The sequence below is a fragment of the Thermobia domestica genome, chromosome 11 (genome assembly GCF_964235325.1).
Source record: "Thermobia domestica chromosome 11, izTheDome1.hap1.1, whole genome shotgun sequence".
NCBI lineage: Eukaryota > Metazoa > Arthropoda > Insecta > Zygentoma > Lepismatidae > Thermobia > Thermobia domestica.
Window position 1 is genome coordinate 68,595,312 of NC_137464.1, and position 15,754 is coordinate 68,611,065.

General features: G+C 35.3%; 1 protein-coding gene across 2 annotated transcripts in view; it reads left to right on the forward strand.

Annotated features, from left to right (window-relative positions):
- The window catches only part of LOC145664147 (AMP deaminase 2-like), a 239,417-nt gene that overhangs the window by 186,392 nt on the left and 37,271 nt on the right, over positions 1–15,754 (forward strand). For both annotated transcript variants that reach the window (XM_081730548.1, XM_081730549.1), the window contains exon 8: positions 13,837–13,957. In XM_081730548.1, the coding sequence (XP_081586674.1) occupies positions 13,837–13,957 (121 nt within the window). The remainder of the gene's footprint in view (positions 1–13,836; positions 13,958–15,754) is intronic.

Sequence of the window (15,754 nt, forward strand, 5' to 3'; positions counted from 1 at the left end):
AAGTATAAAATGATTTAAACAGAAAAAAAAACTTTCTTGCACGTGGAACAGCGAATACGTGCAAATGTCTCACAATGACAAGAAGTGTCGATTGAAAAATGGAAAGCGAATGTGCTCGGAGAATCGAAAGGGGATGTACAGTTTAATATCGGCTGCCAGTTTGCACAATTTAATTTTAGAGAGTCGAGACTGCTCCATCTTCTTTCATATCGCAACAGTTTTCAACGATCTGCTACTTGACCTCCTTTGCCATTTGAAAATTTTGAGTACGACCCCCTCTGGGACCATGTGGAGGACCCTGGGACAAATATTTTCACTTTCAATCATTGTACTTTTGAAATGATGACGCACGTATTTTCCTGTCTTGACATCTGTCTCACCGTTTCAGATTCATAGGGATGGTCATAGACTTTTCAATGACGTTTTGCTGACATTTTGAGCGGTTGCCAATTTGCACAGGGTAATTTTAGAGAGTTGAGACTTGTTCTGTCTTCTTTCATTTCCCAACATGTTTCCAGCGATATGCTACTTGATTTCCTTATCATTTGCAATTTTTGAGTTGGACCCCGCCTGGGATCCTGCGGGTGGCCCTGGGACAACACTTTTTCCTTTGATACGTTGTACTTTTAAAATGATCAAATACGTGTTTTCCTGTTTTGGCATCTGTTTCACCGTTTGCGATTCTAGGGGTGGAAATGGATTTTCTGGACACCCTATATATTCATATAACTCGCACAGTATATGCATTCAGAAAATTTTTATTACAGTTTTGTGATAGGTGTCATTAGTTCTTTCGATTGGTTTATAAGCCATCTTCCACTTCGATATATAATCTCCCTCTCTTCCCTTGTAAGAATTCTTTTAAAACACGTCTTTTCATTTAATATGAATATTTAAGTACCAATTGTCTTCTATGTATGCATGCCTATATTTATTGTTTATCTATATATATTTGCGCCTTGGAATATTTCCATATTCGCTACTATGCGTATATATATTATGCATGGTTAAATAATATTACTCGCATTGATATATGTATGTATGCATCGGCGCAAATCTGTCTTCAACATTGGGGGGACGGGTAAAACCGTTCCCATAACTAACTAACTCTATGGCCTATGGAACCCGGAGGTTCAATGCCACGTTCACAAAAGCTCTCCACTGACTTCTATACTTAGCTAACTGCATTCAGTTTCTAATTTGTATTCCAATCTCTGCGAGATCCATCTTAATATTGTCCTCCCATCTGCGCCTAGGTCTTCCTAATGGTCGTTTTCCGATTGGTCTTCCAGTCAAGACTTTGAAAGCGTTTCTACTTTCTTCCATTCTAGCTACATGACCCGGCCACTTAAGCCTCCTAGACTTGACGACCCTAACAATGTTGGGTAAACCATATAAATTATGTAGTTCTTCGTTATGAAGTTTCCGCCATTCCCCATTCCCTTTCCTCTTGGGTCCGAATATTCGTCTCAGGATCTTGTTCTCAAATACTTTCAGTCGATGTTCTTCCCTCAGAGTAAGCGACCATGTTTCGAAACCATACAGAACAAGAAGCATGATTATCGTTTTATATATTTTAAGCTTCAAATTCCTCGACAGAATTCGCGACGACAAGAGATTTTGAACCGAATAGTATCATGAATTCCCTGCTTTTAGTCGACATTTAATTTCTCCGTTAATATGATTTTCCTCTGTTAATATGGATCCTAGATATTTGAAACTATCCACTTTATCAAAAGTATTATTTAATATTTTAACGCATCCATAATTTGCTGTATTCCGGTCCCGACGCACTTCCATGTATTTAGTTTTCTCTGCATTTACTTTTAAACCCATGTCCCTGCAAGTGTTTAATAAGATCTCTGCATTTCTTTCTATTGTTCTCCTATCATCCCCTATTAAATTTACATCATCAGCATATGCCATAACCTGGTGAATACCGTTCAACTCTAGGCCCTGGTTGCTATCTTTGATTTTCCTTATAGCGTATTCCAGAACAAAGTTAAATAATAATAGCGACAAGGCATCTCCTTGTTTCAGGCCATTTTCGACGTGAAAGCTCGTGGACAAATATTTGCCTACCCGGACTTTACTTTGGGATTCATTTAAACATATCTTAATTAATCTAATTAGCTTTCTCGGTTTTCCAAGTTCTGTAAGAACGTTGTATAATTTTTCTCTCTTAACTGAGTCGTACGCCTTTCTAAAATCAATAAATAGTTGATGTACCGGGGTATTGTATTCCCACTTTTTTTCGAGTGTTTGGCGAATGGTAAATATTTGGTCGATAGTTGATCGATTTCGTCTAAATCCACACTGATAATCTCCAATAATTTCATCTGCGTATGGGGTCAATCTTGCTAATAGAATATTTGAAAGGATTTTATAGGATGTTGACAGAAGAGAAATGTCTCGATAATTATTACAGTCAGTTTTGTCGCCTTTCTTGTGAATTGGAACAATGATTGATTCTTTCCACTCTTGTGGCAATTCTTCCTTGTTTCAGTTAAGGAGAATGAGTTTGTGTATCTTGTTCCACAATTTTTCGCCACCAGCTAAAATTAACTCAGCCGGAATTTCATCTACACCCGGAGATTTGTGTTTCTTTAATTTCTTTATAGCAGTTTCTACTTCTATTCGGTTGGGTTCTGGAACATACGGATCTGCGATGTGTATCTCCTTTTCTCCACGCACAGTAGTTTTTGTTTGCGTGTTAAGCAAATCGTCAAGGAAATCTTTCCATCTATTTAAGATGTTATCCGTGTCAGTGAGAACTATACCGTCAGATTTCTGCTGTGGAGGATCAGGAGGATCAGGGAAACAGATTTGTCTTCAGTGGCGTATTTAGGGGGCTATCGGGCTGAAGCTACTCCCGAAATAAATTTGTTAGTTTTTCGCATTCTACGTACAGCAATAATCGTTACCATTTCTAAGAATGTCATTGACTTTCCATTTTCTTATGCTCTTTGTTCAGAAATAATATTGTATTTGTCAAATTTCATTCCATGTAAGAACTGCGTCCTTTTGTCCTTTCTACTTTTCTGTTTCTTTTTCTTGACGTTACTTTCTTTCATTTCGCCTATGATACTTTATCGACCGTTGTCAGTTGTGAATCAACTCGGCCGTCATCAGTATTATCTGACCAGCGGACGAGTGCGGGCGGTCGGTTTTGGAACTAAAATACAAACAACAGTGTTTCTAATCGGATTACTTGTAATTAATCTATCACAGTTGTTTTTGCCCTGTTCATAATAAACCACTTCAATCTGGTAATAAAGATAGAAGAAGCCACAATAACCGCGATAAGAGAATCCACTCCGAAATTAGTGCAAAAAGTAGGATACGGTGACTTTTGGAAACCAAAATTAGAAAGATTAAAAAAATTGGTAAAAGCAAGAAGAAAAAGTTATCAGGCAACCCTAGAACCGAGGCTCAAAAATACTAGGCTCCAAAATTATAGAAAGGTAAAGGACGAATATGAACAGGCGGTATTACTGGAGAAAAAAACGAAGTTGGGAATTGTTTCTGGCGAAAAACATAGAAATGGATCCTTGGGGTTTTCCATATAAATTAATTATGCAAAAGATTAATCCTACAACATTATGCACAATTAAAAATGCAGATGGAACGTATACAAAAACAAGAGAAGAAACATTAGACAAATTAATGCAGAATTTTTTTCCAAAGGATACGATGGAAGATGATACAATGGGACAGATGCAGCTAAGAAGAAATCATGCAAGAAAAGCAACAGTAGTAGATGTGGATGACTCCGAATTGGTATCAAATGATGAAGTAGAAAAAATCATAAAGAAACTAAAAACAGGTAAGGCCCCAGGTCTTGATGAAATAACAAATGAAATATATAAAAGGAACAAAGATATATGGGTCCCTTACTTAACAAGATTTTTCAACATATTGTTAAAGAAGCAAACATTCCCAAATGTATGGAAAATTTCGAAGTTAATTATACTACTTAAGAGCCTGGACAGAGACCCCTTAGAAATTGGTGCCTACAGACCAATATGTTTACTAAAGAACATAAGCAAAATTTATGAGAGAGTTATAGCTAATAGGATAAACAAGTATAGAAATACACAGAATGACACCCTACAATATGGTTTTAGAGCGGGAAGATCGACCGAGGATGCACTGAATATTTTTAAAGAACAAATACAAAATAGTAGCTACCAAAAGAAATATGCTCTAGCGTTGTTTGTTGACATCGAGGGAGCATTTGATAATTTATGGATACCAGCGTTATTAGAGAATTTGAAGAAACTAGGGCTTCCACAATATCTGCAAAACGTAATAAAAGATTATTTCCAAGACAGAAAAATAATTATACAAACAGAAATGGGAGATAAAGAAATACAAAATGAAAAGGGCTGTCCACAAGGTTCAATCTTGGGACCCCTGATGTGGGATATACAACTACAGCCTTGCCTGGAGGAAATGGGAAAGAATGTGTCAATAGATAGAATCATAGCCTTTGCTGATGATATTGTAATAATAACATCGGCAAATTCCAGAAGAGAAATAGAAACAAAAACAAACCAAGTAGTGGAAAGTCTATATAATTGGTGCTCTGAAAATAAATTAAAGCTATCAGCGAAAAAAACTAAGTATATGCTTTTTGGAACTAAATTAACTAGGGAACCACAAATAAAAATATTAAATCAAAAAATAAAAAGAGTAACAGAATTTAAATACTTAGGCGTAACAATAGATGAAAATTTAAATTTTGAGAAACATGTACAATATATAGTTGAAAAAAGTAATAAAATTGCCAACAAACTAAATTGGCAATTGGCAAAAATACATACAAGTTACCAAATAAAATATTAAAGCTATACCATGATACAATACTATGTGCGACTATGGCATACGCTTCAAGTCTATGGGTACATCGAATTTTCGAGAACAAAAAAATTAGAGATTCCATAAATAGACCTCAAAGAAATTTACTTATAAGACTAAGTGGAGCCTTTAACACAGTGCCAAATGAAGCACTATGTATACTACTACATATAAAACCACTACATCTGGTAATACTACAAAGAGCAGCTTTCTACTGGCTAAAAAAGAAAGAAAACGAAAAACTAACAGATCTAGGCAAGGCAGTAACAACAAAGAAGGAGATCGAAGAAACTATAGAAGAAATATGGAACTTAGAATGGACAAACTCAAATAAATCAAGAAGATTATGGGATATTATTCCAACAATTAATAAAAGGAAAAAGTTAAAACATCTAGATCCAAGTCCAGGAGTCATTCACTTTCTAAGTGGGCACGGCCCTTACGAAACTTACTTGTATAGAATAAAGGCCAAAGAGAATACAATCTGTGAATGCGGCGAAATTGGAACACCAGAGCACCACATCTTTTGGTGCCCTCTGACAGAGGATGTAATACCAGAGAGGGAAAATGTCAGACGTAAAAATCTAATACAAATAATCGAAAACGAAAATGATTTTAATATCTTAAAGCGAATAGCAAACAGCTATTCTGAAATAAGAAGAAGAGCTTATTACAATGAAAACGAATAGCATTGCATAAATGTGAATAGAATTAGAGTGTATGTGTCCTTGAGTGTTTTTGAATGAATGAAATCTTCCGGACCGAAGAAAATCTTCAGGATGGCACTGGTATTCCGTGCCCCCCGGGGGAGAGGAGCGAGTGGATCACCGCATCCCCGGCTTACACCGGATGGAACTCCGGATGCGATGGTCTTGTGTGTGTGCGTCGTCTGTGCGTTTTTGTGTTCGTGGTTTCTGGAGTTTCGGTTTTCGGGTTTTTGGGTGTACCTCATTGCGTCATGGACGATAAGTGAAGAGGAGTGTCTCAGAGATAGTGAACTTAGTGACCGTTTCAGTCGATCTCGGCCGAATTGAAGGTCCCAGCTTGGGTGTGCGGGCGGAAGGACACAACGGACCAGGACCCACGCTAAGTGCTCTGAGTGGGTCCTGGACCTCAAGTCAACACAAACAGGACTGTGATATGGCATGGACACGAAGCTGAGAACACTCACAGAATACTTCATGAATCACCATTAAAATTTAGGTCATATAAGAGTGGAAGTTATTAGTGAAGTGAAATGTTAGTGTAAATTTTTGGTACGTTAGTGTAAATGTTTTCCGTGACCACAGGAGAGAACCAATCATACAGTGAAAAACCGTAGTGAACTGTTTTGTTGTGAAAAGTGAAGAGGAGTGCAGTTTGATAAATAAACATACAGCATACAGGAGAGGAACCATTGTCATACGGTGAAAACCGAAGAAAGAAGCAACACATTATTGAATAAAACTTAACTAAATAATAAACAATTTAAATAATTAACAAAGTAAATATAAAATTAATTAAACAACATCATTAAACACTCATGTGGAATAACAAGATGGAAAAAAGAATAAATAGTAGCCTAACTAATAAATGTACATGATAATAAATAATATAGTAAACCATTAAATAAGAATAGGAAACCATAATTACAATTAAACAAATAAAAATTAGAAACTAGGTAACTAAAGTAAAACATAATAAGACTACAATCTTTAAAAAAAAAAAAAACATCTTAATAATTAAGAAAAGAAATCAATCAGTAGGAATTAAATGGTTAAGAACTATAGGGAAATAATATATAAAAATAAACAAATAATAACAAAATAGAAGAGTAGATTAGTTAGATAATATAGATAGATAAGTAGATAAGAGTTAATAACAATAAAATGTATTATTTAAGCATTTTATATCGTATTTCACACTATTATAGTTGTTGGATTAGGAATTGAAATACTAAGTAGTATAGTTCAGGATAGGTGCAGGTACAGTTAAGCTGAGTAGCACTTCGCAAGAAAATTGTTGTTAATTTTTTTTTCATAGTTTATTCTTGTTTGTTTCTTTGTTTTCTGTTTGTTTTGTTCTTGTGCCGTGGTTCTTTTGTTCTTTCCTTTTCACCTTTTTTTCCTTCCAAACATGGATATTCAATAAAAATAAGAAAACAAATAAATGGCAATGATGATAACCCGTTCCGGTCAAAAGTTTCAGATGCCGGTTCTGAAAGACGGGCCTGAGCCAAAAAAAAAACTTCACGCATATGTTCAAGTTAAGACAAACACAATTTCAAAAGTTATGGAAGTTATTTTCAGAACATTTTAAGGGACTGCAAAAAAAAAAGTACATACACCCTCCATATTAATTTGGCAATAACTTGCGAATAAACTAACCTCAGTGTTGTACAAAGGAACACTGAAAACTTCGTAGCATTAGAGTGTAAGGAATTCCTACTTCATCTGTTAACAAAACCTCGAAGTTCATCTTTGTGAATCAAAGTTATACTTTGGCAACTGCGCTTTCATTGTTTAAAGCAAGTTTTATTGTGTAGTTTTGAGATAAGGCGTCTTCGAAATTGCTACCAATTTGGACCATGTGATCGATCGATTGACAGTACCTTCAGTAACAAATTTGCATTAAGATCATTTTCGGATGTGCTGCAAAAGACTGGTGAGAGAGAAACTTATAATCTAACCGCCTCCGAAGGAGATTTGGATCCGCCCCTAATTAAAATGGTAGATAAAGATAACTTTCTCTGATATCTAACCTGTCATTATTTAGCATGGTTTGGTAATTTAAAAATCCAGTATTTCTACCATATTTTTAAAAAAATATTTAAAAGAAATAAACCCAATGTTACATTGGGGGCGGTAGGGGAGCGATTAAAATTTAAAGTGGGGAGCCTGACAATTGATTTCTTATAGCTCGAGTGAAATTCAGAAAAAAATGAATTTCATATTAAAAAAGAAATACAAAATACATTTTCATGGTAACTCTTACATTCATTATGTTATTATAAAGTTAATGGTGCTTTTGAAATTGATTAGAGTGAATAGATATGTATTTAAGTAACAAAACCACTTGCGTAAGTTTTTCAAAATATCAAGTTAGAAGAACGAAGTTTGTCTTCCACTGTCATCTCATTGCTCAAAGATACCGGCGATGAAACAATTGGCCGGAAATCATGCGGCCGCTTCTTACATCAAATCATGAAGATGAGTGCCAATGTTAGGTACGTAAGTTCATTTTTTTTTAAAAATTTTTTTAGGATCCCCTCTTGGAACTATACGTTGCACATTTTAGTACTTACACTTGAAATAAAAATACAGCTGTTTAAAGACGATTGATTCCCTTTGTCTTTGAATTTCATATGTGCACACAGGATTTGTTAAACAAGACCGTACATCTGATATGTTTGAACTATATGCAACTTATGCTCACGGGCTAAACTCAGTCTTCTGAAGTCAATCGACAAATGATTATGCATTACAGACACAAAGACAACACTAGGCTCCCAAGTTTCAAAATTATATTGTGTATGAAAACAGATAGTAGAATTAATTCTTTCTCACAAGAGACCTAGGGTCTGAAAGAGTTCAAAGGGAATTTCTATACTCATAAATAAAAGTTGTGAATTTATTGTGTATTGAACCAATAATATTTATGCTTACATCAGGGGTGCCCACAAAGGGGGGCTATGACGCAAACTGCGTCGTTGAAATATTTGAGGGGGTAAAACTATATAAATATGTTTGAGGGGGTGTAAAAATTAATCGAAAAGATTTTTTTCATGGAAGAACACCTACAGATAGACAATTGAGGGGGGTGCATAATGAACATGAGGGGGGCACCACTGCTTACCTTACCCATACCCTGATGTTTTATCGATACTTTTATTTCACATTTACCAAAAGGCTGGATTACGATAATAATCCTAAAAGAAAGATGCATTGTAATCAGGTTTTACAAGGCAATCCCGAAAAACAAGCTATCCAATACCGTAGCCCTTTAAAAAAATAAGGAAAATTTCTCCTTCACTTCCTTTTCTCCCAAAGGGTTCACATTCATCGAAAAAATGAAATGAAATTTCTTTAGTTTAACGTCCCATGATTATGCTCTTTATGCTAGAGGAGACAGATGATTAATGAAAGTGAAAGATTGTAAAATTAATTGTTGGGCTCTCACAGAACCACGTACAACAAAGTCACATGGGCTAGCCAATAGACCAATGAAGAGAACATCCACAGTTCTCGAGTGGAAACGTACCGGAATTCTTTCTTGGCTACAACTTAAGAAAATAATTTAGTTGTCAATCGATAGACCTACATTAAACAAATACAAGCATCGCGAGCCTTAACTTGATTTAAACTTACAGTTACAAGATATTGCGCAAGTATCTAAGCTACCAACCCATAATTAATCTTTTAGTCATTAACATCTTATTACTGAGTTTTACAGGTTTCTACTGGTTTATAATGAAATCAAATAAAACGTAATCAATTTTTTTATACAATATGCTTAATATACGGTAGAAACTCACTTATGTGCTATCTTGTTCTTAAATTGTTAATTTCCATGCATATGCCATTATCCACAATACATTTGCATGCAGGAATAACCATTACTGCATTCAATAACAACTATATAATTTATGGAGTTCTTTATTAAGCGAAACAGATTAGGCTACTTATAACATGTAAACTGCAACTTTTGAAAATCGTTGGATACACTGCAGAGTGACGCTCTCCGTTCCCCTGTCCCACCGCGCTTACCTAGAAACTGTTGTAAACACAACACTAGCGCCATCCACAAAAAACCGCACTAATAATCCTGGTCAGGTAATAACACCAAAACTAAGAGGAGTTGAACCAACTTCCGCGGATATCAATATGACAGGACTTTAGTTATTATAACAAAGGAAAAATTATATCGTTTAGTTATCTTTAAAAGAAGGAAATGTTTGAATAAAGAAAATCAAAACGAGGGGATAATTAGCCCGGGAAATTAGGAAGGGCAAGAGGATGCTTCCTTTTTCTTATATGAATAGAATAAAGGGTTAGATTCACTCCTAAATTTTTGTTTATCATATAGGATATATCGGTCTGCAATATATCAGGCGATGTAGATGAAGTAGTAGTACATATCAGTATTACAAATCACTGCCGTGAACACATTCTGAAATCTGAATACATGCATATTTATAATTGGTATGTTTCTAATTAGGCATTCACAAAGATCCACATTAAAATTGTTTTAAAATAATATAATAATATAAATAACAACTTCCCCAAAACTATGAAGAAAGAATATTAATTATGTATGACGCAACAATACTCTTATTTGAGCAAAATGATGATAATCTCAATAATATTATAGGAATCGTTACAGAAATCTGACGCATATCATATACTCTTTAATTAACAGATGCAACCTTAAGATTATGGAGAAAAATATTCTAGCAGTTGAGTTCTTTTCTTTGCTTAGGAAGCACCCCCCCCCCCCCGAAAAAAGAAAAGAAATGGGACAGGCGGAAATACGTAGGAACAAACCAAACAAACAGAGAAGACAAAACAGGCAAAATTACGTTAGTTACAAAATCCGAATGAAATAACTACACAAAATTTCGTACACATCAGGGGGGAAACTTCCAAAACTTTTAGAACAAAGAAACGCGATTTTTTGAAACCTATAATTAAAGAACTCGAAAATAACAGTAAAAATAAAAACATTCGGACATGTATAAAGGGATCAACGAATTTTAAAAAGGCTATCAAACCTCTTGCTTATATTAAAGAAAGCTGATGGAACAGTTCTCACTGATACAGATAGCATTTTAAATAGATGGAAAGATTTCTTTGACGATTTGCTTAACACGCAGCCAAAAATTAATGTGCGTGGAGAAAGGGAGATACATACCGCAGAACCGTATATTCCAGAACCCATCCGAACAGAAGTAGAAATCGCTATAAAGAAATTAAAGAAAAACAAATCTCCGGGTGTAGATGAAATTCCGGCTGAGTTAATTTTAGCTGGAGGAGAAAAATTGTGGAACAAGATACACAAACTCATCCTCTTTATCTGGAACAAGGAAGAATTGCCAAAAGAGTGGAAAGAATCAATCATTGTTCCAATCCACAAGAAAGGTGACAAAATTGACTGTAATAATTACCGAGGCATCTCTCTTCTGTCAACATTGTATTAGCAAGATTGACCCCATTCGCAAATGAAATTATTGGATATTATCAGTGCGGATTTAGACGAAACCGATCAACTATCGAAATAATATTTATCATTTGCCAAATATTCGAAAAGAAGTGGGAATACATTACCCCGGTACATCAATTATTTATTGATTTTAGAAAGGCTTACGACTCTGTTAAGAGAGAAACATTGTGCATCGTTCTTACAGAATTTGGAATACCGAAAAAACTAATTAGATTAAGTAAGGCATGTTTAAATTAATCCCAAAGTAAAGTCAGGGTAGGAAAAGTTTTGGCCACGAACTTTCACGTCGATAATGGCCTGAAACAACGAGATGGGTTGTCGCCATTATTATTCAACTTTGTCCTGGAATACGCTATAAGGAAAATCAAAGGTAGCAATCGGGGCCTAGAGTTGAACGGTGTTTACCAGGTTATGCGTACGCTGATGATGTAAATTTAATAAGGTATGATAGGAGAACAACAGAAAGAAATGGAGAGGTCTTATTAAACGCTTGCAGGGACATTGGTTTAGAAGTAAATAGAAAGAGAAAACTAAATACATAGAAGTGCGTCGGGACCGTAATATGGCAAATTATGAATGCGTTAAGATATTAAATAATACTTTTGATAAACTGGATACTTTGAAATATCTAGTGTCAATATTAACAGACGAAAATCATATTCACGAAGAAATTAAATGTCGACTAAAAACAGGGAATTCGTGTTATTATTCGGTTCAAAATCTCTTGTCGACGCGAATTCTGTCGAGAAATTTGAAGCTTAAAATATATAAAACGATAATCATGCTTCTTGTTCTGTATGGTTTCGAAACATGGTCGCTTACTCTGAGGGAAGAACATCGACTGAAAGTATTTGAGAACAAGATCCTGAGACGAATATTCGGACCCAAGAGGAGCAGGAATGGGGAATGACGGAAACTTCATAACGGGGAACTACATAAATAATACGGCTTACTAAACATTGTTAGGGTCATCAAGTCTAGGAGGCTTAGGTGGGCAGGACATATAGATAGGATGAAAGAAAGTAGGAACGCTTTCAAAGTCTTGACTGGAAGACCAATCGGAAAACGACCATTAGGAAGACCTAGGCGTAGATGGGAGGACAATATTAAGATGGATCTCGCAGAGATAAGAATACAAAGTAGAAATTGGATCCTGTAGGATAAGGATAGAAGTCAGTGGAGAGCTTTTGTGAACGCGGCATTGAACCTCCGGGTTCCATAGGCCATAGAGTTAGTTAATTAGTTAGTTATAGTTACTACATTGAGACAAAATTTGGAAGTATTTTTTTCGGTTACTGTATAAGATATTGGAGTGATATTTGGCAAAATCATTACTAATATTTAAGCGTATGCTTCAGACTATTTTAGGTTTGCATATTTTGAGCCAGGGCCTGTCCAGAGGGTCCCAAACTTCAAAAACGAGAATTTTTGCAGAGAAATATCCCAAATTTCCCCAATTTCCCCTTTTTCACATGTAATATGGACCGACTCCATTTTGTTTTTGAAAGCTTGCCTTATTCTGAAAAGAGTGACTTACTAACCATGAAATTCGGATACATACTGTGGAAGCAGAAGTTATGTAAATTAAAATTTGATTAAAAAGTTTGAAAAGCCAGATTTTTGGCCGTTTTTGGCCATAGTGTCGGAAGCTCCACTCAGAAAATGTTGCAAATTAAGTTTTCTTTCCCTGGGATGTCCCAAGTGAATCAAAAGATTTCCAGCTTCCCCTAATTTTTGGAAACCAAAATCCTAATTTGACTGGTTTATTACAATTACTTGCAATACATGTTAGCAATATCAGAACGAGGACAGTGATATGTATGATGATTAGCTTAGAACCCGTCTTGAATTTACAGTTTGGGGGAAAACGTGTGCAAAAATCACTCAATCATAGTACTTCTGTACTTGCAATAAATGCCAGCAATCTCACAAGGAGGACAGTGACATGGATGTTGATTAGGTTATATTCTGTTCTTTCGTATTTTGTTCACTGTGTATTCATTCATGTTTTGCAGTGTTGTAATTTAATGTATATGTATTTTTATAATTTGGTAATTTAATGATTTGTTTTAATTTACTAAACATAACTAGGAATGCAATGGATATACCCAATTGCAATGAAATGAGCTGAGCGAGCTTAAACTACGTAATCAGTTTATTCTGACTTTTTCAACATCTACACATACTCTATCAGCGTGCTAAGTTTGGTTGAGATCGGCCAAACGTTCTAGGAGCAAGCGTTTTTCGGTGATTATTCCTCGATGGTACATCGGATTTTTGATTTCGACCTATGTTCTCACTCAGCACGACATACTCTATCAGCGTGCTAAGTTTGGTCGAGATCGGCCAAACGGTCTAGAAGCAAGCGTTTTTCGGTGATTATTCCTCGATGGTACATCGGATTTTTGATTTCGACCTATGTTGTCACTCAGCACGACATACTCTATCAGCGTGCTAAGTTTGGTTGAGATCGGCCAAACGGTCTCGCGGACAACCAAACGGCTAACCCGAGTATAAGAGCTTCGCTTCGCTCAGCTCAATTACTCCAAAACATATACTTTGCATCATGCACAATGTCGAAAAACGTGAATAATCGATGACGGCCAAATTGTGATCGGCTCGAGCAAAAACGTCAATTGCTAGTACGCGAGCGAAAGAAGGTAAACACCTTTTTAATGTAGAAAATTCTGTCTTACTTGTTAGTATTTTATAACATGTATAATCTTATATAGCTATTATTTAAATGTGTTCAGTAATTTAAAGTTGCCTTATTTTCAGGAGTCGTGGTCTTTCTACTTTCACGCTAAGATTGCATAGCGGCGAGTCTGGAAATATTAAACACCTGTGCTGTTCGTACTTGTTAGGAGAGTCCATTTGCCATGGTTTAAAACTAATTGAGGTAAGTAAGTAAAAGAAAATATGTTAATTTTAACTAAAGGTGAAATTTCGTAGGCGTTATTGAGTGTCTGTAATATAAATAATTCTAACTACTAAGTCGTTTAGGGTGTACCACCATTACTAATAGCATACCTGTATATTTGGAGGTGGTAATATGAAAATACGCGCTCAAAATTGTTATTTTATTTTTTAAAGAATAAGTACTTTGAAATAGTTGTGAACGTTACCTTTTCATTTTAAACTTCCAAACTATGCTATTCATAAATATCACAAATCTTATACAGGGTGTTCAATATACGATGCAACCCGGAGTTTGGGATAGTAAAACTTTTGAACCTGAACCGATACACAAATAATGGTTATACAAAAATGAAACTTTGTTCATGCATGCATTTTAAAGTAGGAAGCAACAATTTTAAGTACACTAGCAACCACAGTCTTGCCAGATTAACTGAAGGTGTAAATCATTTATTTATTTATTTATTTATTTATTTTTTTGCAAAACATGTAAAGTGGCTCATAACTCATACGTATGGATGTTCTGTCGTTAATTTGCAGTTTGTTTAGTTGGAGTAGCTTGCAATACATGGAGCAGAAAAAAGGATTTTTCATTTCCACCGACAACTAATAGGATAAGGCATCTGTAAGGTGGAACTAGGGAAATCTTTATTTTCATAAATTAACACTGAATTGGTAACATTGTTGATGTTTCAGTGCATCAAAAGGTGTGTTAAGGATCTGTCTACATTATACAATTCCTGAAAACAACGAGAAAGAAACTTTGAAATTATCATGATAAAACTTTTACTTACATCCACCCGGCAATACTGCTATTCATTTCTATGGGCTACTTAAAGCAAGAGATATACGACAACATATTGTCTAAGTATATAATATTTGGAAAGGAACATTGGCAGTGCCATTGAGAACATTAACACTTCTACTCTTCGTAAAGTTGCTGCCAACATGATGAAAGTGTGAACCAGTGTTTGAATCAAAATGGAGGGCACTTCCAGCACCACTGTACAGCTGATAACTCGTTTCGTGATAGTAGCAGTGTTGCCGAATAAGAAAGTAAAAGTTTTATCATGATAATTTCAAAGTTTCTTTTTCATTGTTTTCAGGAATTGCATAATGTAGACAAATCCTTAACACACCTTTTGATGCACTGAAACATCAACTATGTTGCCAATTCAGAGTGTTAATTTATAAAAACGATTTTCCTAGTTCCACCTTACAGAGGCCTCATCCAATTAGTTTTTGGTGAAAATGTAAAATTCTTTTCTCTGCTCCATAGTTTACAAGCTACTCCAACTAAAGAAACTGAAACCAAAGCAGGAGGGAAAAATTAGTGATGCACGAGGATACAGGGCCTATTGTCTCCTTAGTAAGTTGAAGTTTTTGTCCAATAGAAGGAAGAATATCAATGGTTATTAGTAACAAAAAGGAAACTTGAATGGTGATCTTAATTTTGTTTGGTTGCTGTTTGTTCTGCAACACTCACTATCGCTTAAGTCGGTTCTCCATGAAAGTTTGCTTTCACCCGCGTCTCTTTGAGCTTGTATTCTGGAGACATGGCCCGATCAGATGTTATCTATTAATGGCTGTTCTCTTAGTTCTAAAATTCCATTTCTGCCCCTAAATCAAAATATAAAAGCACATATTAGTATGAAAAATATTCTGTTGAAAACATTTGTTTAATTTTGCTGTAAGAATATACATGTGGATCTGTATACATGGTTAGTCAAATGTATTGGGACAGAACAGTTATAACGACACAGGTAGACGCAATAAAATC